This window comes from Penicillium solitum, assembly GCF_028829755.1.
Source record: "Penicillium solitum strain IBT 25940 chromosome Unknown utg000008l_segment0_segment0, whole genome shotgun sequence".
In the NCBI taxonomy this organism is placed as follows: domain Eukaryota; kingdom Fungi; phylum Ascomycota; class Eurotiomycetes; order Eurotiales; family Aspergillaceae; genus Penicillium; species Penicillium solitum.
The window spans coordinates 2700882-2722556 of NW_027072127.1; the positions used below are offsets into that span (position 1 = coordinate 2700882).

General features: G+C 47.8%; 9 protein-coding genes across 9 annotated transcripts; 4 read left to right on the plus strand and 5 right to left on the minus strand.

Moving 5' to 3' along the window:
• Positions 1 to 1506: 1506 nt before the first annotated feature.
• N7455_010319 (uncharacterized protein) lies at positions 1507 to 2679 on the plus strand (the record flags this gene model as incomplete). The annotated part of the gene is made up of 1 exon (XM_040954171.2): positions 1507 to 2679. One exon carries the CDS (start codon positions 1507 to 1509, stop codon positions 2677 to 2679), a length of 1173 nt encoding a protein of 390 aa, XP_040815404.2.
• A 1011-nt stretch (positions 2680 to 3690) lies between these two features.
• On the plus strand, positions 3691 to 5400 carry N7455_010320 (uncharacterized protein; the record flags this gene model as incomplete). Its single annotated transcript, XM_065606419.1, has 4 exons — positions 3691 to 3928; positions 3990 to 4230; positions 4297 to 4928; positions 4982 to 5400. The coding sequence occupies 4 exons, from the start codon at positions 3691 to 3693 to the stop codon at positions 5398 to 5400; spliced, it is 1530 nt and encodes a 509-aa protein (XP_065460382.1).
• Positions 5401 to 6752: 1352 nt separating this feature from the next.
• N7455_010321 (aromatic alcohol reductase) lies at positions 6753 to 7679 on the plus strand (the record flags this gene model as incomplete). Its single annotated transcript, XM_040954051.2, has 1 exon — positions 6753 to 7679. The coding sequence occupies one exon, from the start codon at positions 6753 to 6755 to the stop codon at positions 7677 to 7679; it is 927 nt and encodes a 308-aa protein (XP_040815524.2).
• A 215-nt stretch (positions 7680 to 7894) lies between these two features.
• N7455_010322 (uncharacterized protein) lies at positions 7895 to 9201 on the minus strand (the record flags this gene model as incomplete). The annotated part of the gene is made up of 2 exons (XM_040954217.2): positions 7895 to 8983; positions 9037 to 9201. 2 exons carry the CDS (start codon positions 9199 to 9201, stop codon positions 7895 to 7897), a joined length of 1254 nt encoding a protein of 417 aa, XP_040815442.2.
• A 166-nt stretch (positions 9202 to 9367) lies between these two features.
• Positions 9368 to 10399, minus strand: N7455_010323 (M20 family metallopeptidase; the record flags this gene model as incomplete). Its single annotated transcript, XM_040954079.2, has 1 exon — positions 9368 to 10399. The coding sequence occupies one exon, from the start codon at positions 10397 to 10399 to the stop codon at positions 9368 to 9370; it is 1032 nt and encodes a 343-aa protein (XP_040815544.2).
• Positions 10400 to 10802: 403 nt separating this feature from the next.
• Positions 10803 to 12878, minus strand: N7455_010324 (fungal specific transcription factor domain-containing protein; the record flags this gene model as incomplete). Its single annotated transcript, XM_040954187.2, has 4 exons — positions 10803 to 11623; positions 11682 to 12021; positions 12091 to 12751; positions 12814 to 12878. The coding sequence occupies 4 exons, from the start codon at positions 12876 to 12878 to the stop codon at positions 10803 to 10805; spliced, it is 1887 nt and encodes a 628-aa protein (XP_040815364.2).
• A 500-nt stretch (positions 12879 to 13378) lies between these two features.
• On the minus strand, positions 13379 to 15087 carry N7455_010325 (uncharacterized protein; the record flags this gene model as incomplete). Its single annotated transcript, XM_040954137.2, has 5 exons — positions 13379 to 13740; positions 13797 to 14522; positions 14574 to 14689; positions 14757 to 14896; positions 14965 to 15087. 5 exons carry the CDS (start codon positions 15085 to 15087, stop codon positions 13379 to 13381), a joined length of 1467 nt encoding a protein of 488 aa, XP_040815488.2.
• Positions 15088 to 15539: 452 nt separating this feature from the next.
• On the plus strand, positions 15540 to 16951 carry N7455_010326 (dipeptidase; the record flags this gene model as incomplete). The annotated part of the gene is made up of 3 exons (XM_040954213.2): positions 15540 to 15777; positions 15853 to 16732; positions 16795 to 16951. The coding sequence occupies 3 exons, from the start codon at positions 15540 to 15542 to the stop codon at positions 16949 to 16951; spliced, it is 1275 nt and encodes a 424-aa protein (XP_040815459.2).
• Positions 16952 to 17199: 248 nt separating this feature from the next.
• Positions 17200 to 21265, minus strand: N7455_010327 (uncharacterized protein; the record flags this gene model as incomplete). Its single annotated transcript, XM_040954203.2, has 3 exons — positions 17200 to 18030; positions 18092 to 20223; positions 20290 to 21265. The coding sequence occupies 3 exons, from the start codon at positions 21263 to 21265 to the stop codon at positions 17200 to 17202; spliced, it is 3939 nt and encodes a 1312-aa protein (XP_040815376.2).
• Positions 21266 to 21675: the final 410 nt, after the last annotated feature.

A 21675-nucleotide genomic window follows, 5' to 3' on the forward strand; every position in this document is an offset into this window, starting at 1 on the left:
ATATGCTGGAATAGATTGGATGAGGCCGAGCAAATGCTTGGGCCGGTGCTAGCTGGGTACGATAAAGCGCTAAGATCGGATCACATTTCGATCGTTGACGCCACTCAATGTCACGGGATGCTGTTTAGCGCCCGACAAAAGTTGGATGAGGCCGAGCAAATGCTTGGGCCGGTGCTAGCTGGGTACTAGTAAAACTAGGCCTTACCCCAGTGCCGGAAGATCTATGTATCTTCACCACTACCGGTATCATCGTCTTCTTTTACGTTGACGATATTATTATTGTGAATCATCCAGACTACGCAAAACAAGCGAATACATTAGATCAAGAGATCAAGAAGTAATGGGAACTTCGAGAGTTAGATGTAAGCTGGTTCTTAAATATACGAATCCTCCGAAACAGAGAAGAAAAGAAGCTTTGGTTGTGTCAAGATAGCTATATTGAGAGCATAGCAGCTAAATATAACTTGATTACCACTAGGAAAGTGGGATCTCCACTAGCTGCTGAGCAACTGATTCCGTATGATGGAGTGGCATTACCGAGTCAGATTCATGGTTTCCAGGCTAAGGTTGGATCTGCTCAGTATGCAACTACCATAACCCGGCCAGATACTGCAAAAGTAACAGCTAAACTAGCTGAATTCTTGATAAACCCCGGTCTAAAGCATATTGATGCAATTGACCGAGTCATTCATTACCTATACGAAACTAGGTACTGGGCTATCGAATATAGCACTAGAGATTATCAAGATCAATATAATAAAAACCAAGGTCTCTAGCTTACTGCAAAGTCATTTGAATTTGTAAGCGATGTATCGTTTGGAGATAATAAGGATAGGAAAAGTTCCGAGGGTTATATCTGCAAGTTATACGGCGGTCCAATTGATTGGAAGGCATCAAAACAGAAGACAGTAGCGACGTCGATAACCGAAGCAGAGCTTCTTACTCTAGCAGAAGCCGGTAAAACCGTCTAATAGTGGCGCCAGTCCTCGATTCCTTAGGTTTTAAACCTAACCATCTACTCTCTATTATGTGCGATAACCAGCAAACCGTCGATTTGTTGACAAAGGAGGGGGCCATAATGCATACGAAGCTTCGACATATCGACATAAATCGATGCTAGATAAAGTAAGAAGCTAGTACAGGCAGAGTCAATGTGGACTGGGTTCCAACTGCGGCTATACCTGCAGATGGCCTTACAAAAGCGCTTCTAAAGCAAAAGAAGCATCTCTTCAGAGAGATAATTGGAATGAGAGAGATCAGTCATCTGATCTGTGAAACAGAGGCTGTTTGAAAAAGACCGCAGAAATAAGAGAATTGACAGCTCTTAAAAGCCATGAAAATGAAGGCTTCAAAAGCTGGGGGTGTGTCAAAGTGCAAGGTCAAATACATGGATCATGGGATTATCCGCAGAGCTTCTCGGACAGCAAGCGTCTCTTCGTGGGAACAAGGATTGTGCAGTGCGACGAGCCTCTTGCCAGTACCACCTGCACGCCAAACAACACCTACATGTATCCCCTATATTGGAAGAACACGGCCGACGGATCTGGGCCGGGAGGCCCCATGCGCGAGCTGCGCCTGCATCCAGATGACCAGCACCTGGTGTGGAATTCGTTCGTCATCGATGATAGTGGCTTTGATCAGTTCTCCTATTATGGCAAGCTTGTCTTCAAGTCCATGCCTACAACCGGCGAGCCTCTTGCTCCGCGCTTTGATCTGGAGACCGTGTCTGTGCTGTTCAGTCCGGACGCCAATGCAACCATAGAGATCGACCCCGAGCGTCCGGACCACCTTCTGGTCAACAAAAGCGCAATCGAAATTGGGAAAGCCCGTGGCTTCAGTGGCGCCAAAAACGAGGTAGCTTATATCGGATACCCAGTCGAGTCGTGTAATATGGATGTTTTCGCCGTTAAGCTGACCAATGGCGCCCTGAGGCGCATCACATCCCATCCCGAATACTGCGATCCCCTAGGAATCTCAGCCGATGGTGAATGGAGCGTTGTCCTGGATACCCGCCGTTCAGAACGGATGATGTTTATGTCTGGCCTCCGTGGAATCCCGCCTCTGGTTGATCTGGTGGCGACGGCAGCCGTGTCCTCGGTGAGCGTCAATGGCGTCCGCGAGTTCTACGACCCTTGGCTGGTGGACTACCACGGCGAGCGCGGAAGCTACTTCGGCCAGATGTTGAACGACGGTGGTTCCGGAATACCTGGTAGCGGTGCATTCAACGACCCAAACTGGTTCGCCCAAGCTGACCCCCGATGGTCACCCGACGGCACCAAGATTGTTGTCCGTCAAGAACTCATTCTCCCACCGGCGTGTGGAGTGACGAATCAGCCTCCTTGCCCGGACTCGACCAAACCCGGTGGTGAGAGGGCCAGAATCCTGTTCTTCAATCTCACTTCCCGCCAGCCCACTGCACCCCCGACACAGCCTCCTGGTCCCGAGCTTGTCCCCTGGGGTATTCCATATGTCCCCGACACGATTCGTGCAAGAAAGCACATACCTGGTGGCTCATACATTCTCGAAGCGGGTGAGCTATCGATGTCCTGGGCGACATGCCCAATATCTGCCGTGCCAACGGGACGCTGGTCACTACCCTCAATGGGGAGTCGTACCACCAACCTGAGAATTATAGCTAGGTTGAACACCACGGATTACCTTCTGGTCTATAGGAAGTAATTTCTCGCAGTATAAGCAGTGGAGGATCTGAATATCCAAGCGCATTAAATTGATGAATGGCTTGAACCTAGTACATCATGGAAGAACTAGTGGCACGAGAAGGAATTTCTCGATTATGTACGGAGTTTTTAGGCTTAGAACCACTTAACATTAACACATAGACGCACTGATCCTACGAGCCTTCAGCCTCAGTAAATTTCTACATATCGCTTCTACAGTGATGGTCCATACCCTTTCGTAACCATCATGCCAAGCCCTCAGATAATCAATGCTAAGACAAATTTTAATAACAAGGCAGATATCCCCCACTCTCGCAGCCGGAGCGGAGCCCAACTAGGAATGAAGTACTCCGTAGATGATATCAACTTCAGCTCGCAAGACGTGTCATCTTCGGATGCTAGACCTAACTTCTTCCCGTAACCGAGGGCTAACGTACTTTTAAACTATACCCCCTCTCTTGGCATATACGCACCTTGTTGAAAATCATGGATTCTCTTACGCAGTCAATGCTGCTACCAGAAGTCGGCAAGTGTAACTGCCGGAATACGGTCATCCAGCTCCAACATGTAAATGTTTGTTTCTTCTGTATTATAGACTTCGAGACTTTTGCACATTCCAATTGTACACATATATTGTTGAATTCATTCTTTATCTCTGGTTACATGCAGTATTCATTCGCCTTCTAATATTTTCACACACTCGGCCAATCTACGGCCAATCTACGGGAGTTTCATAGTCGTATAAATCGTGGCTTGCTACTCCGCATCGTCACTAGAAATGATCGGCGGAAGAATAGACTATAATTACTCGCTAATAGGTTCCCTATTTAACAGAGTCTGGGGTAGACCCGGCCGGAGAGGGGCATCTAGAGCAATGGAACTTCGTCCCTCATTTTAGTATAAATAACTACCCCACGGTGACCCCGGCTTTTTTATTCCAGGGCTAATATCTTACCTGACTTGTCCATATCACTTCTCCCACACGATAAACGTTTGTTCTGGCACCTTCACTATGGCCAATGCCTCCCCGGTCGCGTCCTTAGCGGATGAAAAGGGCGTGGTGAATTATAAAGAAAATGTGATGGATATCGCTGCCGGAAGAGGCATTCCCGCCACAGATGATCATGGCCAGGCCCTTGTGGAATTCGATAATGCTGCTGAGTCGAGGTTGCGTCTAAAGATCGACCTATATATCATTCCCACGGTGGCATTAATGTATCTGTTTTGTTTTATCGATCGGGCAAACATAGGTGCGTATATTGCCTATCACTCTTACCTTGCGGTCCTAACTAATCATTATTGTTGAAATAGGAAATGCTAAGCTAGCTGGCTTCGAGGATGACCTTGGACTCGAAGGGTTTGATTACAACATCGTGCTGTCGATCTTCTTTATCTCATATATCGTCTTTGAGATCCCGAGCAATCTTATGTGTAAATGGATGGGGCCTGGGTGGTGGCTGCCAGGCATTGAAGTCGGGTTTGGCATTTGCTCCGTCGCGACAGCATTTGTCAACAATATTCATGAGGCGTCCGGTGTTCGCTTTCTTTTAGGGTAAGTAGATAATCGCCTGATGATTTTCACGTGAATACCTTGCGAATACCGCTAACTCTTTGCTAGTTTGTTCGAGGCAGGATTGATGCCTGGAATCGCATATTATCTTTCGCGATGGTATCGACGGAGTGAACTTGCCTTCCGTCTGGCACTATATATCGTTATGGCTCCACTAGCCGGCGCATTTGGTGGCCTTCTAGCTTCTGGTATCCTGAAGCTAGATAGTTTTGGCTCTCTCTCGAGCTGGCGAATGATCTTCGCGATTGAAGGCATTATTACTATCTGCATTGGTGTTGTTTCATTCTTCACCCTGACCGATAGGCCGGAGACGGCGCTATGGCTCTCACAAGAAGAGAAGGACCTGGCCGTTGCCCGTGTCAAGTCTGAGCGCGTGGCGACAACCGAGCTTCTCGATAAATTTGACACGACTAAAATGATGCGTGGCATCTTTAATCCAACCACGATCATCATGACATTCATCTATATGTTGAATAATATCACCGTTCAAGGTCTCGGAATGTTTGCACCCACGATTATCAAAACTATCTATCCCGATGAGGGGGTGATATCCCAGCAACTACATACGGTTCCCCCGTATATTGTCGGAGCATTCTTTACTTTATTGTTCCCGTTCCTTAGCTGGCGCTTCGACAACCGACTGTTCTTCTGTATTATATGTCCACCGCTAATGATAGTTGGTAAACTTTCCCCCTATTATAGTCTCTGATCAAAAGCTGACTATAGTGGATAGGCTATGTCATGTTCCTTGCTTCCGAAGACCCCATGGTACGATATGGAGCGACTTTCATTATCAGCAGTGGGTCATTCTCGTTAGGGGCTTTCTGCGCGGCGCAGGTCTCTGCCAACGTCGTGTCGGATACCGCGCGGTCGTCGGCGATTGGCGCGATGGTCATGTTTGGAAATCTCGGCGGGCTTATCAGCACCTGGTCCTTCCTACCCTTCGACGCCCCTGACTATCATATCGGGAATGGGCTTAACTTGGCAACTTCTAGTGTGTCCCTCATTCTAGCCGCTAGCCTGTGGGCCTATATGGCCTGGGACAACAAGCGGCGTGATCGAGTGGATATTGCTGCTGCCTTAAGAGGACTTTCGCAGCTGCAGATTCAGGACCTCGACTGGCGTCATCCTGGCTTCCGTTGGCGACCTTAGGTTCAAGTTCTCTCGTTGGTGTTGAGTTATCTCCTTCGTCTTGGGTGAATGAAAACTGTGAATGTACCCTAGTCTCATGGAGCCGGTAGGAAGACAGAGAAGAGTGTCCCTAGGTCTACTATGTAGTAAATGATGATAGATTATCTTCAATTTTATTATATGAATGAGCAGTGGTTGTGAGTTCAAAAGCATACATATTTTCGCCATTGAAAATGTATTACAACCGACGCAATGAGCGGCTGGCTCCTTACTAGGGTTTATATTGGCTCTTGGCTCTTGACTCCCCGATCGCATTCAAATACCACATATTTTTCAAGCCTAGATATGGGCTGAAGTGGCTGAAGAGGGCAATTTTCCAAAATAAAAATAAAAATAAAAACATACAACAGTGAGGATTCGCTGGTGGTCACCCACCCAACTACTAACTCACCGGCGTGTGGCTTAAGTACGGCTGAGCGGACGGGAAGCCCTGTTTTCCACACCCTATGGTCGTATGTACCAGATTATGTGTGGGAAAGAATAATATCGTAACAATATGGAGGTGGTTAGGTGAGTGGTGAGTGGTGGGATAGTGAGAGCTGCTTTAGGGTCGACAGAGCGAATATTCTGACAACCCGGGCTCAGAAGCAACCAAGCTGTTGGATATCAAGGAGCCAAAGCTGTGACCGGCATGGACAATCTTTTTTAGTATGGGGATACTATCAGACAATCAACCTTGCGGCCTTGAGTGGTCAACTGTCCAACTCCATGTGAGAGATTTAAGAAAGAAAAGTCCCACGACGATCATCATAAGCGAGATGGTGGCTGCTTATGTACCGAAAGAGGCATAGTTTTGATGGCCAATCATTGGACGATTTCCACGACACTAAAAACATCTCCAACGTAAACTACCGGCAGAGAAACGTCCGTACATCAAAGTAGATTTCTATATCAGCCTAACAAATACTAATAGACATTCGCTATGATGGATTATGGATACCATTTATAGTTGAGACTTTCAATGCCCCACGAAAAAGCAATAGTTGCCAAAATGATGTAACTCTATGGCTACCAGCACGAAATACTGCCCGTGCCCGCAGAATATACCTGGCCTTCCCCGTGCCATAGTTAGCGAGGCCTAATCGCTGAATTCCAGAGTGTACTTATCTCCAACCCAAATGTATACAAATTACAAATTTTTCGTATTTACTCTATGTCGGAGATAATTATAAACACCGATGCCAAGGGGAAATATGGATGCGGGGAGATTATCAATCAGGGCCCCCATGTTTCGTCATATAACTATAAGCTAGATGCCCATTATTTTAGGTCATATAATTGCTCTTGTGTTTCCTTGAACATTCTTACGCATCATGTCGGATATCAAGAACATTCTTGTCTTAGGTGCAGGAGAGCTGGGCACGCAGGTGTTGCTCTCACTGGCTAAACATCCCAACCTAAAAAACATCACCATTACTGCCTTGTTGCGACCATCCAGTATTTCCTCAAAAGACCAGGACAAGGCACGTCATATTTCCATGTTGTACGACCAGAATATCTTGACTGTCCCCGGCGATCTCACGAATGATTCGCAAGAATCCCTTTCCCGCATCTTTCGCGACTATGATACAATCATTGGTTGTACAGGATTCGCTGCCGGAAGGGGTACCCAGCGCAAACTGGTCCATGCAGTACTGGCTGCCAAAGTTCCGCGCTACATTCCATGGCAGTTCGGAGTCGACTATGATATTATCGGACGAGGATCCGCACAAGACCTCTTTGATGAACAGCTAGAAGTGCGCGATATATTGCGTTCGCAGGCTAGCACTAGGTGGTTGATAATCTCTACTGGAATGTTTATCAGCTTCCTTTTTGAGCCATCATTTGGTGTGGTGAATTTGAAAGACAATGTTGTGTGCGCATTGGGTAGCTGGGATACAAAAGTCACCGTCACGGCCCCCGAGGATATCGGGAAAATCACTGCGGAAATTGTGCTCGGTGACAAGCAGAAGGAAGCTTTTAGCAATAAGGCAATTTACGTCGCTGGTGATACTGTCAGTTATGCAGACCTGGCTCTATTATTAGAGAAGACTACTGGAAATCCTGTTCAGAGAACTCTACGAACAGTCCAGGCTGCACAAGCCGATCTTGCAAATGAACCGGATAATGCAATTTACAAATACCAAATTATATTTGGAGAAGGCCGTGGTGTGTCTTGGGACTTGACTACGACGTGGAATTATGAGAACGGAATACTTGGTTTATCCGTGAAGGAATATATCGACCGCTACTTAGGATAAACTTGTGGAATGGTTCATCAAAATTTCATCAAAAGGAAGGTTGCTTTTTGTGAAAATTACTGCATATTCAGTAATTTATGTAGTCGTCCCACTCCCACTTTATAAGTTTCAACCTTACTTTCAAGGTGAACTGCTTCACTTTGATATATGAATGATATACGATACACTGCAGCTCGACTTTTCTTGGTATTTTGATGATATTTAAAGGCCATACACTAATCCTGATCGACCACCTCTTTGATTGCGCGGGCTACATATGCCACGTTTTTCCCGTTCAATCCGCTCAAGCTCATTCGCCCATTCTCCAACATGTAAACATGATGAACCTCCTTCAATCGATGGACCTGAGTCTTCGACAAACCGGTATAACTGAACATTCCAATCTGGCTCCCAATATGATCCCAGTTACCTTGCGCATCAATATTCTCCAGTTCTAACTTTAATGACATCCTCACACCCTGGATTCGCGACGCCATGGTTTTCACATCTTCTTCCCACTTCGAGCGAAGTTCCGGGTCTGTCATGATAGTGTGGACACAACGCTCGCCAAAAAGAGAAGGACAGGATATCTCTGTTCGAATCAGTCGAACTAGGTGTGTATATGCACCTTGAGGTGATATGGAAGGTGGAGTGACAAGATGTAATGCTCCGATTCGCTCGCCGTACAGTCCAAAATTCTTCGAGAAAGACTGACAGACAAACATTCCTGCTGGAGTAGCCGACGTTGGTAAGGAGGCGTCTCCGAAAAGAGTCGAGTAGAAGTATCGAATAGCCCAGGCGTCAGCATCCAGGTCGCCTGACGCAAAACCTTGATATGCACTATCAAAAACCACAAAGAGACGTTTTTTGACCACAATGTCCGCGATTTTCTCCCATTGCGTATGTGTCGGGTCAATACCTGTTGGGTTATGGGCACAGGCGTGTAAGATCACAACGTCGTTTTCTTCTGCGGAGTTTTCTAGCTCGGCGATCATGCCGTCGAAGTCGAGTGACCGCGTTAAGGGGTCATAATAGGGGTAAACCTTGCGTTTGATATCCGGTCCGGCAGTCTCCCAGATAAGATGATGATTATCCCAGGTGGGATCGGAAATAAATACATTCTTGGGGCGCAGATAGCGAGCACAGAATAGCGCAGCAAGGTGGTTCGCGCCTGTTCCAGCGACTGTTTGTACGCTTGTTATATTTTCGTTCTGGGCCAATTGAGGACTGAAAAGCAAGTTCCGAGCCTCTTTGGTGAATTGAGCAGCTCCTTGTATTGGAAGATATTCGTGGTTGAGATGTTGCCTGTGCAGGAACTCCTCTGCCTGTAATAATACTGTGAGATGGCGCCCAGCAAAGCTTATTGGGCAATACCTACACTTCGAACACTGGGCAAAATCCAAGGCTGGCATTCCTCATCGCGGTAGACCCCTTGGCCGAGATTGACCTTTTCCGGGGATGTATCGAGATTGTAGGCCTCCGTCAACGCAAATGACTCGGCCAACGGAAGGACGGGCAGATCGCTGAGAGTTGAATGTGTCATTTCAAAGAAAAGAAATTTGATTTTGGATCTCCCAGGACAAAAAAGAGTAGCATAGAAGAAATAATTTATCCCAACTTCTGCGAGGTCAAATGTTATCTGATATCTCGGCAAGATGGCTCTTGTTGCCGACTTTGTAAATCGGAAATGTTCGGCATACGCCTTTTACTTATCGTCTAAGACAGTGCTCCACAATCCGCTTGTACACCTGAACACTCTCAATAAGCTCCCCAATTTCGATACTCTCGTTATCTCCGTGAGCAACCAAGATAGACCCCGGTCCATACAGGTACTTCTTATGTTCTCCCTTCAACCGCGGAGCGTCAGTCCCAAATGCGACAGGCATCGTCCCCATGCCCGGTACATCGTGATCTAAATACAGCTCCGGGTATATGAATTTCTTATCCAGGCGGACATATTCATGCTCTGAAACGATCGCTTCCACTAATTGCTCGATCCTAGGTAAGTCGCTTGCAACTCGGATCGCACATAGTGCCGTGCATTCCGCCGCAAGGACATTGTATCCGACGCCCCCTATGATTTGACCACAATGAAAGGTAGAAGGTCCAATTATGTCTGATGATGGGTACGTTGTTCGCTCAAGCGCTGCGAGAACAGCGGTCATCACAGAGATTGCACTCCGTCCTCGCTGCGGATAGCCCGAGTGCGCTGGGACTCCTTCACTTGTGAGCTCAAAAACGAAGTGCCCTTTATGTCCCACTGCGAGTTTTCCTTCGGTAGGCTCGCCAAATATGACAACCTCCCATGACAGGTTCATTGAGTTGGCCGCGATCATTCCCGGTCCACCTTTCTCCTCTCCCACAACAAAAAGAAGTGATACATCGCTAGGCTGGACACGGTCTTCGGCACGTAGCTCTTCCAGTGCAATAATTTGTGCGGCCAATGGGCCCTTATCGTCACATGAGCCCCGTCCGTAAATTGTAGTTGGCGTCAGTCTCATTGGTATATGTGGAGGAACGGTGTCCATGTGAGATGTGAGACAAATTCGTGTTTTGCGCGATGAGCCTAAGTAGGCGTAGACATTGCAACGACGACTGTCCGGACTAATTGGAATACGTTCAACGGTATAGCCTAAGCCCTGGAGATGCTGTTCAAGAAACAGGCCGATGTCGTGTTCCTCGTTGCTGATAGATGGAATTTGCATGAGCTGCCCAAGCAGAGTGACAACCGCAGAAGCCATTATGGAATTCAATATAGTTCATACGTGGAAGTCAAGATTAGCCAAGGCAAATGTTATATGTGCATAGATTGAGCAATCGAAGTAGGCTATTTAGCACTTGAGTGCTTTGATTAATCGGGCTGATCAAGTTAAGCCGACGACTCAGTAATCCGGCAGGCTCAGCCGCCAATCCGATCAAATAAACATATTCGGAAATATGACGAACCTACGCTCAAGATAAATCAGGCCGGGTACATTTCCCGAGTTCGGCGTCCTTGCCGAGATATCGAGATTACCTTCGGATGGGCCACCGACATTTTGAGATAGGCTTATCAAGTGTGAATATTAATGAGTATTGAAGATTCATCACCTGTCACAGATGGAAGAAGGGCTAAAAATAATACCCTTCTTGAAGTCAATAAACTCAGGCCGGACCAAACAAAAACTCATCTCCTAGCTCGCACACCAGGTCTCTTAAAGAGTCATCTTGGGGGATCATTCCGTCGGGCCATACGAAGGCTTTATCTGCCAGAAAACTATCTATAAGAGGATGATCTAGAGGAACTCCGTCCACAAAGCCTAGGGCCGATCCATCGGCATCGTGAACCAGTTGTTCCTGTGGCGTTGTGCTTCCATTGTGAGCCGCGGATACACGGCACCTTGCTTCGTTCGCTTCTCTCATCTTTCCAACACTTGCTCTGGTACGCTGTAGTCTTTCATAGTAGTCAAAGCTGGGAAGATTTCCATCTTCCTTCATAGCTCGGAGTATAGTGAAAGCATATGCGACAGCATCTGACATGCCCACGTTTGGGTCCATGACTGCAGACATGACCAAGATGAGAGTGGAGGAGAAGAGATAGTGCGCATCAAAATATCCAAATGACGCTAGAGATCCGTCAACAAACAGCTTTGATAGAATTGAATTCGATGCCCGTGCGGCCTGCACACAGCTTTCTGCCAGGGCGAGGGTAGTAGGGGAAAAGACCCTGGGTGGGCCTTCGGCGGATGTAGCGCTCAGTGAAAAGCGATTTTTGAAAAGATATAATAGAATTGGACGTGTTGTCGAAATCACACATTGATTATAATGAAGATGAAGACTGGAAATGTTTCGAGGCAAATGCTCTTGGCGTAGTTGTAGCATTGATGGGAGTTCATCATTCCATTTTCGCAGACTCAGAAGAATTCGATGCACCCTTTGCACAAAAGTTTCTGTAGTTCTTTGTGGGAGGCAATATATGTCATTAACTAGAGTGAAGCTCATTAGTGATGCGGACGACAGCCTGAAGTGGAAAGGCACTTTTACGGATTTGCCCTGTGATTTTCGCCAGTTTAACGTTCGCGACTAGGTGGCCTGGATCGGTAAATTCCTCCAACTCGGCTGGAATAAGGCCTTCATTTGTGGGAAGCTCAACATCAATCACAGCATCGCTTATAAGCAAAGGGTATCCGAGGTTGGAGCTGCATAGTCGGTCGAGCGTGTAAAGTGTCCACCAGACGCGCTTTCGGTGCTCACGATCCACCGGACATAGCTTGGTGTCTGTGGGTAGACTTCGATGGAGACCCAATCCAAGAGCCATTCGCAGAGCAATACCGCTATAGGTGTACGCGGTTTTGACGCGCCCTAGAGCGTTTGAATAAAAGCACTATGGAATTGCCGTCAGCAAATCCGCCAATTTTGAGAGCGCAGAGAACCTCGGAATGTATTGACTTACAAAAAGAATCATGACTTCTACCTGTTCCACCGAGGGGGTTTCATATAGATCTTGCAATAGACCAACCGCACGCAGGAAGTAGTCTGTTCCCGGTACGTGTTGATCGGCCATCCTTCGTTTTCGGTTTGAGTACATCTCCCCCAGCGCTAGCAGTACAAAAAACTTGCACATCCATGCAGGGTTCCTGGGAATCTCTCCGGCACACGTTCGGTCCAGCGTATCGAAAAAGGTTTTCTTCAGAACTAAATGGTAATCGGTACCTATAAATCTAATGGCAACCTCCACCAATAATCGAGCTTGTATTCGGTCAGGCAATACCACCTCTGGGCGCATCAGACGATGAAGAATATCGTGTTGGAAATATGTCGGAGATGCCCACGATGAGAGATCGGCATCTTTGTCGACGCATTGGAGCAAGGTGTCCCCAAAAGCAACACAGGAAGCCTCACCAATAAATATTGGCTGTGAGGATGACCTGGCGGCAACAAACCCAGTGGGCGATTCAAGAAGAGGATTAGAAACATCAATATCTGGGGACTGAGTCGAGGTCTCAACTGGATCTTGAGTAAGACAGCTTGCCTCATCTAGCTCAGATGAAGCTCTTGACCGCTGCTTTTGGGCTCTCAAAGCTTTGACTTCTCCCTCTAGCTTTTTGATGTATCTAGGATCTCGATTTCATTAGCCTCCAGGCGTATTCGGGAGAGCTTGAATTTGGTAACATACGTCTCGGACACCGATATCTTTCGGTCTCGTGTAGGAAACTCGCACTGCTCGCGATTTTGCGACATGCAACATGATTGACAGGGCTGAGTCCCCGAGCATTTGATCTTCTGTGAGTGACACCGTCGGCAACTATACCGAACCATAACTTGTCAGCCTAGGAAGAGACCTCGGGATAGGGTTCGGGACATCTCACGCTACATAGATGCGCCTTTGCCGCTTGGCTGGGGGGCCGTGTCTGGATGCCATGAGAGTAGATGACGTGACGAAATGGAGGAAATGGAGAAGAAGAAGGCTGTAAACAAAAACAGTGCGTTATCTGCGGGGGAACGAGATAAGAGTGCGGAGTATGGAGTGACCCACGCGGACCCATGCGTTACTGTTATACGTACGGAGTACATGTAGGTAGTTCAGTTAACCAGTTGGTTAGTTATATTTACACATTGTAAGGGGCGGTCTAAGCCCTAGGGGTAATCAAGCATCCAGGGTTACACCTATACCGCTGCGTAGAAACGCAGTTTCAACTTTCTCCTTTAGGGAACCAGAATCTATTAGGACAACTAACTAATTACAGAGAGTATCGGAAGAACACATCATAGTCGCCTTTCTCTGGTCTTCTTTCCAGTACCTCACCTGCTTCTTCGGCCCGGCGAATTCTCTCTGCTCTCTTTCTGTTTACTATTGTCATCCCCGTCATCAACGAAGCGACCATCATTAATGCCACCACCGCAAGCCCCAGGCTAATCGAAAGTCCCTTTATATACCGCGGAGCAGATTCCGTAGTGAATATCTGCCCAACAGCGACACCCGCAGTGTTTCCAAAGCAGAGTGTCATACCGACCATTGTAGCCCGTTTGAAGTGGCGAGCTGTGTTGTCTTGAAGCCACATGAGCGACAAACCGGTTGTAGGATAAATACCGAGAGCGACAACTAGAAGGGTTAAGTCCAAGAATGGCAAAATGGAGTCAAAGGGATTCTAAACTTACCAAAACACGCGAAGTATCGGACACTCAGGCTCTCCACCGAAATGAGAATCGAGTAACCGATGATTAGACATAGCAGGGGCCCAGCGAGGAACGGACCTCTGATATTGGCCCTGTCCGAACAATATGCAATCATGAGGAACCACACCAGGCCGACCATGTAGATTGGGACTGTCATCAGATTTGCTCGTACGCCGGAGTATCCCAAGCCAGAAATGATCTTAGGCAAGAAAGTCGTGAATCCATAAAGAGAGATATCCACGCTGAACTGGTAGATCCAAAATGCAAACCATTTAGGATCGGTGAGAGCACTTAGAGACTCGGCCCAACTGAATTCTTCATCCTGTCCCCAATGAGGATCATTGTCATATCGGGCTTGAATCATGCTCTTTTCTTCGGCACTTAAAAACCAGGCAGTGGTGGGATGCTTCGGGAACACGAAAAAGAAAAGTGGCACGAGCATCAAAGTCATGGCACCTTCAATGGCAAACAGCCAGCGCCAGCCTTCCCATCCGTTAGGTCCGTGGACCTGTGTGAGCCCGTAAGCGAGAAGTCCACCAAATGCGCTTGAAAAAGCACTAAATGCAAAGATTAAAGCAGAGCGTTTTCCGCGTTCACTCTTGTTGTATACTAGCGCAATGTATACGTTGATGCAGGGGATTAATCCAGCTTCGAAAAGGCCAGTCAGTAGCCGACACGCATAAAGCCCTTGCCAGTTTTGAATGAAAGCTAAGAATGTTAACACCTGAACATAGAACTTTGAAAGCCAAATCTACATACCCATTCCAAGAGTTGTAATCCCCCAGCAGAAGGCGCATGTTGATAACAATGGCTTAGGTCCGATGATTTTAAGAAGCACCGCAATCGGTCCATCAAAGGGGACATAGGTCGCGTACCTGTTGGGAAATATATGATCAGGGATAGTTCAAACATAGCGAGATAAAAAGGGCCAAGATCCCATACAGTAAAGTCGTAGCGGTTCCAAACTGATTCCCAACTAGGCCCAAGTCCTCTGAGAACCCCGCTGTGTTCGCGTTTCCGATATTGCTTCGATCCAAATTGGCCATCATGTAAAAAAGACCCAACATTCCAATAGCGAAAAACTATATTTGCATTAATAATGCAAACACTTGAGCCTTGATGCACATATGGGCATGTGATGCCATCTTACATCAAATTTCCTCATCATCCTTCGTTCTTTGACTGGATCAATGTAGATCTCGGCTGAACCGACGCCTATGCCGGGCTCGTAAATGTCGGCCGTGTGGGCCTCTTTGATTGATTTCATTCCCATTGGAGCGTGCTTAATGTTTGGCAGGGTGAAAAAGGGGCCTTGTGTTTGCCCTGGAGGTAAGAATGAAGTTGCGATCCGACAGACTAAGCTTTGATATATAACGTCAGTTATACGATAATAAGCCCCCGGAAGGAGGACACTAGATTATAGGGCTCCTTGACCTCAAGGCCCAGAAGGTCCGAGATTATGCTTATCGAGACCATACAGCAGCTTTCGTACTTTCATTCAACTTTAATCCAACTGATCAGCGTAAAGCTCCTTATCTTGCTATGATCGGTTATATCTCAAGCGTGCCGGACCAATCGGCTTACAGCTTCTAGGTCGGCAGATTCCCGTAACAAATTGAGGATCGTTTGCTTTGCTCTAACCCAAGCAGAAAAGAAATAGCTAGATTGAGAGGAGCTTCCCATTTTAGTTTTACTTTGACAGAATAGGACGGGAAAAACGCTTGAATGAACTGCCTTGAGCAACACCACGCAGTCGTCGGACTGTCTGCCATTACTTTGTTAGCTGCCTCGCTATGGACCGTTTATCGCATTCAATCCGAGTCGGAGCTTCCAGATATTCCAGCTCGGATTCACAGTATTTTGAAAGATACACCATTGATTGACGGCCATAATGATTTGCCTTACCTCCTTCGGATCGAACTTCAGAATAAGATTAATAGCGACCGCTTCACATTCCAGCAAGGTGCGAACTCAAAAAGGAACTTTTAAAAAAATCACACATCGCTAATTTACTGACGGATAAATTCTGTACTTTTAGGACTCGCTAGTCACACTGATCTCAAGCGCCTGCGGCAAGGTCGGGTCGGAGGGCAGTTCTGGTCTGTATTCATGGAATGCCCCGACACGAAGCATATAGACGACCCGAGCCACATCGTACGCGATACCCTTGAGCAAATCGATGTCGCTCGACGGTTTATCGAAGCAACACCCGAGCTGAAGTTTTGTCCCACGGCTGCTTCCGCCGTGGAGGCTTTCAAAGCAGGCAAAGTAGCATCTATGCTAGGTGCAGAAGGGCTACACCAAACCGGCTCCTCCATTGCAGTTATTCGCCAATTGTGGGATCTAGGAGTGCGCTATATCACAGTCACTCATAACAGTGACAATGCATATGCGACGGCAGCTGCTACGATGACCGCTCTTGGAGCCGACGCCGATGCGGGACTCTCCTCATTCGGGGCGTTGGCTATCCATGAGATGAACCGGCTTGGTATGATGGTCGACTTATCCCATACCTCACATCAAACCATGAGACAAGTCTTGGATATCGCTCGATCGCCGGTGATTTTCAGTCATAGTACATGCTATGCCTTGGCCAGTAATTATCGAAATACCCCTGACGATGTCATCAAGCGATTAAAGACAAACGGCGGGGTTTTGATGGTGATGTTTGTGAGGAGGTTCTTGAACGCAACTCATCCAGAAAGTGCCGATGTCGAGACCGTGGTCGATCATATAATGCACATTGTCGAGGTAGCAGGTTGGGATCATGTCGGGATTGGAGGTGATTTTGATGGGACAGTCACTCTGGCGAATGGTATTCACTCAGTGGCAGATTACCCTAAATTACTCGAGGCTGTCATGCGAAGAGGAGCTACGGACAAGCAAATCAGGAAATTGATTGGCGAGAATATCCTGAGGTGAGTTTTCGATCAGTCGCAAGAACTAATATGCAAAGATAGTACTGACAGTAGTAATCCAGAGTCTGGAGTCGGAACGAGCAAAATGCAGAGAAATTTGCGAGTGAGAAGCCAATCGAAGATGTCTGGGAAGGCCGTAGTTGGTCGAGATGGAACAATCCTTTGCCCAATATGATCCCAGGGAACCCTGATCGGATACAGGCCCTTGACTATCCATAGGTGTTACATGAAACTAGTCAATAAACTCCCATTTAGCTAAACTCTGATAGAATGGGAGTCATCGTGCCAGTTGACTCGTGTGAATGACTAAAGTCCATTATATTGGAGACAGTGTTCTCGTAAGCCAGTTTGATAGCTGAAACATCTCTCTCAATGAATGAAGCATCGTAATTTGATTGCGAGAAGTACTAAGTTTATCGAAAGCTATATCATATTCATAATGGACCCGGTCATTTGCCTCATGTCTCTCAGTTACCCACAGCCGTCGCATTCCTCTCAGCCAAACTACCCTGCGTCCGGAGCAATGACGACCCAGGCGAAAACTTCTCATGAATCCTGAAAATATCCTTGAACACCTCATCCTTTTTGTGTGGATCTCTCCCATAGCCACCTCCTCCAGGTGTATGAACGATGATATGATCCCCAGTATTCATGTGTGTCGTTGCCTTGCCACCCAAGCTGATCGTTCTGCTCGTTCCATCGGGATACTTTCTCAGCCATAGGTTCACACCACGCTGACCTTCTTCACCCCCTGCCATGCCATATGGAGGGATAACACGTCTCTCAGATAGAATGGAGACCTGCATCGGTAATCGAAACTCGATGTCGCGAACACAACCATCGCCACCACGATGCCGACCGGCACCACCACTTCCTTCGCGAATAGAAAACTCGTGGAGAATGACCGGGTAGCGTCGTTCAAAGATTTCAGGATCGGAAATCCGGGTATTGGTTATATGTGTGTGCACACCACTTTCACCATCCCAGTCCGCACCAGCACCGGATCCACCAGCGATGGTCTCATAGTATCCGAACCCTTTGACTACTTCGCCGATGACTGGATTTGTGCCACCATAGCCAAATGTGAGATTGTTGCATGTCCCTTGTGATGCGGCAGCTGCACGGAAGGCTTTGAAGATCAAATCGACAATGCGTTGTGATGTTTCCACGTTTGATCCCACGGTCGCTGCTTTGAGCGAAGGCGATAGGAGTGTATTGGGTGGGCATACGAGCTTGATAGGCTTCAGACAGCCTTGGTTGAGAGGTATATCTGTTGAGATCATTGATCGAAGACAGTACTATACGGTTCGGTTAGAAAGACTTGCTCGTAAAAGCTTTGATGCCAAAGTTTGCACTTACCATGATCCCAGAATACATGATTGCTGGTGGACAGTTCAAATTTCCGAAATGCTCAGGCCCAGTGCCTGTGAAGTCGAATACTGCATCGCCCGTCTCTTGATCGATCGTGATCTTCAATGCGAGAGGCGTCCCATCATCAATGTAATCCACAGCTTCCAGAGGTTGTCCTTCAAATCGCTGCGCGATAATCTTGAGCAACCCACGCGTAGACTGGCTGGCATTCTCCTGGATTGCGTTCATATAAAACTCAACTACTGGCCAAGTATATTCCTTGATCAAGGACTGAATCAAATGAATGCCCTTATTGTTTGATGCAATCGCGGCTTGAAGATCGGCAATATTGTCGCGCAGGGTACGAGTACCACTCGAACCCGGATATGAGGCTGGGATATCAACCAGGACCTCAAGAAGGCCCGGCTCATCAAAGACTCCTTCTTTCACAATCTTGAAAGACTCCACTGCCGCGCCTTCCTGCCAAAGCTCTGTTGAGTTGGGGGGCATGGAACCCGGCTGAATGCCTCCAATATCTGCATGGTGCCCTCTGTTGGCGACGAAAAATAGGATTTTTGTTGGGTTTTTATCATCATCAAAGACTGGTGTAGTGACTGTCAGGTCTGGCAGATGTGTACCGCCAGCGCTAGGGTGGTTGCTGAGAATAACGTCGCCGGGTTTCAACTCTCCGGGTCCGTATAGGCGCGCTTGGTATGCGATGGCATAACTCATAGAGCCCAGGTGCCCAGGAATGTGAGGGGCGTTTGCGACGAGACTGCCCTCACCAGAAAAGACGGCACACGAATAGTCCAATCGCTCCTTAATGTTCACCGAAATTGAGGTTTTTTGCATGGTCTGGCCCATTTGCTCGGCAACACTCATGAATCGATGTCCGAACACACTGAGCTGGACAGGATCCACCGCATCGGTGCTGATCTCCGGCTTTTCTATTCCAGAGATCTCAATCACCACATGTTCAGGCAAGATGACAGCTTCACTAGCAGGATCCACAACTATTGTTTGGGTTTTGTCGATGACCATAGCCGGTCCGCTGATGCGCGTACCAACGGATAGATCCTTGAGTGAATAAAGCCCGATATCAAGCCAGCCGGTTTGCTCGAAATAGACCTTGATATTCTTCTCGGGAGCAACCGGGGTGGCAGGGGGCGAATCTGCCAGTTTCTTCATTTCTGCGCAAGCGCTAGAAAGGGCGACATCCATACCCTTTCCAATACTCCGCACGCGAACATCATCAATCAGGATCTCCCGGGGCTGTGTGAATCCGAATTCTTGTTCATGGCGAGCGGCGAAAGCATCACCAAACTCTTCAAATTTGACTGGTCGCGGTATCATCAAAGCTGTGTCGCTGCCCTGGTACCTCATATTCAGGAATAACTCGTGCTCAATCTGCGACTTTGAAAATCCTTGGGAAACAAGCCCTGCGATACCCGTATCTTGCAATCTCTCAAACCTCTCTTGGAGTCTGGGGATATTATCAACAGTGAATTCGGCAGCTTCGGGCTCTTGGTTCTCAACGACCACATCCGCAAGAGCCATTCCGTAGGCAGATAAAATACTCGAGTATCTCGGGATCAGGGCTCGTCGGATACCAAGATCTCGCGCAATCGCAACCGCATGCTGTCCACCAGCTCCACCAAAGCAGCATAGATTGTGTGCAGCGGTCTCAAACCCTCTGCCTTCACTCAATGTTCGAATGGGGCGAGTCATGGTTGCATTTGCGATTGAGAGGAAACCCACTGCAACCTCTTCTGCGGTCAGCTGAGACAGTCCATCTTTCTCTGCGTTGATGGTGGCCGCCAAGGAAGAAAACTTTTCCTTCACGATAGCCAAATCTAGAGGTCGGGGAAAGTAGTCGGGGATGATTCGCCCAAGGAAGAGATTGGCATCGGTCACGGTCAAAGGGCCCCCTCGCCCGTAGCATGCCGGGCCAGGATGAGCGCCTGCGCTATGAGGCCCGACTTTAAACAGCCCATTCTCCCAGAAGAGCATCGATCCACCCCCTGCAGCGACGGTGTTGATATCCAGCTGTGGTGTCTGGATGGTGACTTGTGCAATTGTGCTTTCAAATATATGTTCTAGGGCCCCAGCATACCGAGCGACATCGGTACTTGTACCACCCACTGCATAGTGTTAGTAGCGGTTCAAACGCAGGATGGTTATCCTAATGTGTAAAATTCTGAACTTACTGTCGAACGCCAATATCGGTGTCTTGTCTTCGGCATCATAGCACGTCCTGGACATACCAACAACACCACCAGCTGGCCCACTGAGCACCCCGCGCAAACCAGAAAAGTTTGCGATAGATGTAAGTCCTCCATCAGACTGGTTGACAAACACCTTCTTAGCATGTTCATCTCTGAGTTCACCCTGGAACCCCTTCCGGAATCCTTCCAGGTACTTTTGGGTCACTGGTGAAAGATAGGCATCCGCAACGGCCGATTGACTGCGTGGTACCAACTTTGCCATTGTTTGCAGCTCTGAGGAAACGGTAACTTTGAACCCAATCTCCCGAGCTACGGCTGCTACAGCAAGCTCGTGCTTTTGGAAGGTATACGAGTGCATGAGGGCCACAGCTACAGAGCGATAGCCCTGGTTCCAAAGCACGTAGAGGTCACTCCTAACGGCGTCCAAATCTGGCGTCTTCAATATCCGCACCGGTTCTCCTGTTAAACCAATGTGCAAATCTGAATCAGAATTGACATCAATCGGCTTAGGATCTGGGTCTTCTGAAAACCCTTCGATGGTGACTCGCTCATCGACTTCCACAACCATCTCGTAGAGCTGGGCAAGACGTTGAACTGATAGATCAAAAATGTTGGGGCGAGCCTGGTTGCCGATTTTAAGTAGGTCGCGGAAGCCCTTCGTAATCAACAGGGCGACTTGCTCGCCTTTTCGCTCAAGCAGGGCATTTGTAGCAACCGTAGTGCCCATCCGGATGGACTCAACGGGAGTCAGATCCAGAAGGGTCCCTCGAGGCACCGGAGAGCCACTTGCAATTTCCAGAATCTTTCGAATACATTCTGTAGGTGCGTCATCGTATTCATCGGGGGATTCGGATAGGACTTTGAAGATGACATCGGAGGCATGTTCTGGGATTTGAGCCCAGGCGTCGGTAAAGGTGCCCCCTCGATCGATAGCAATCCGGATCCCAGCTTTCGTCATCTTGTGTTTGTGTTATCAGGATGTAAAAGTCGGTATTTCCAACAGCAGTTACCTGATGAACAACCGCTGTTTATAATGGTCGGGTAACGACCAAGGGACACGAAGATTGCAACTACTCCGCATTGCGAATCTCGGAATAAAAGCCGCTAGCCAGTGGCTTACACTGCAAAAGCTGATCAAGTGCACTGTGAAATCGTAGACCCACTCGGCTGGCGGAGGTGAGAGCCGGGACAGCCAGTGATCCCCGGCCGGCAAGTCCAGCAAGAAGCCGAACCCCGCGCAGATGTGTGATAACGCTGATAAAGAGTCATGCAGGCATATCAGTAGAGATATCAGCATAGATAAACATGCCGTGCCTTATCCGTTCGTGTGTGTGATTGTGTGTGTGTAAAGCGTGTGTAAAAAAGAAA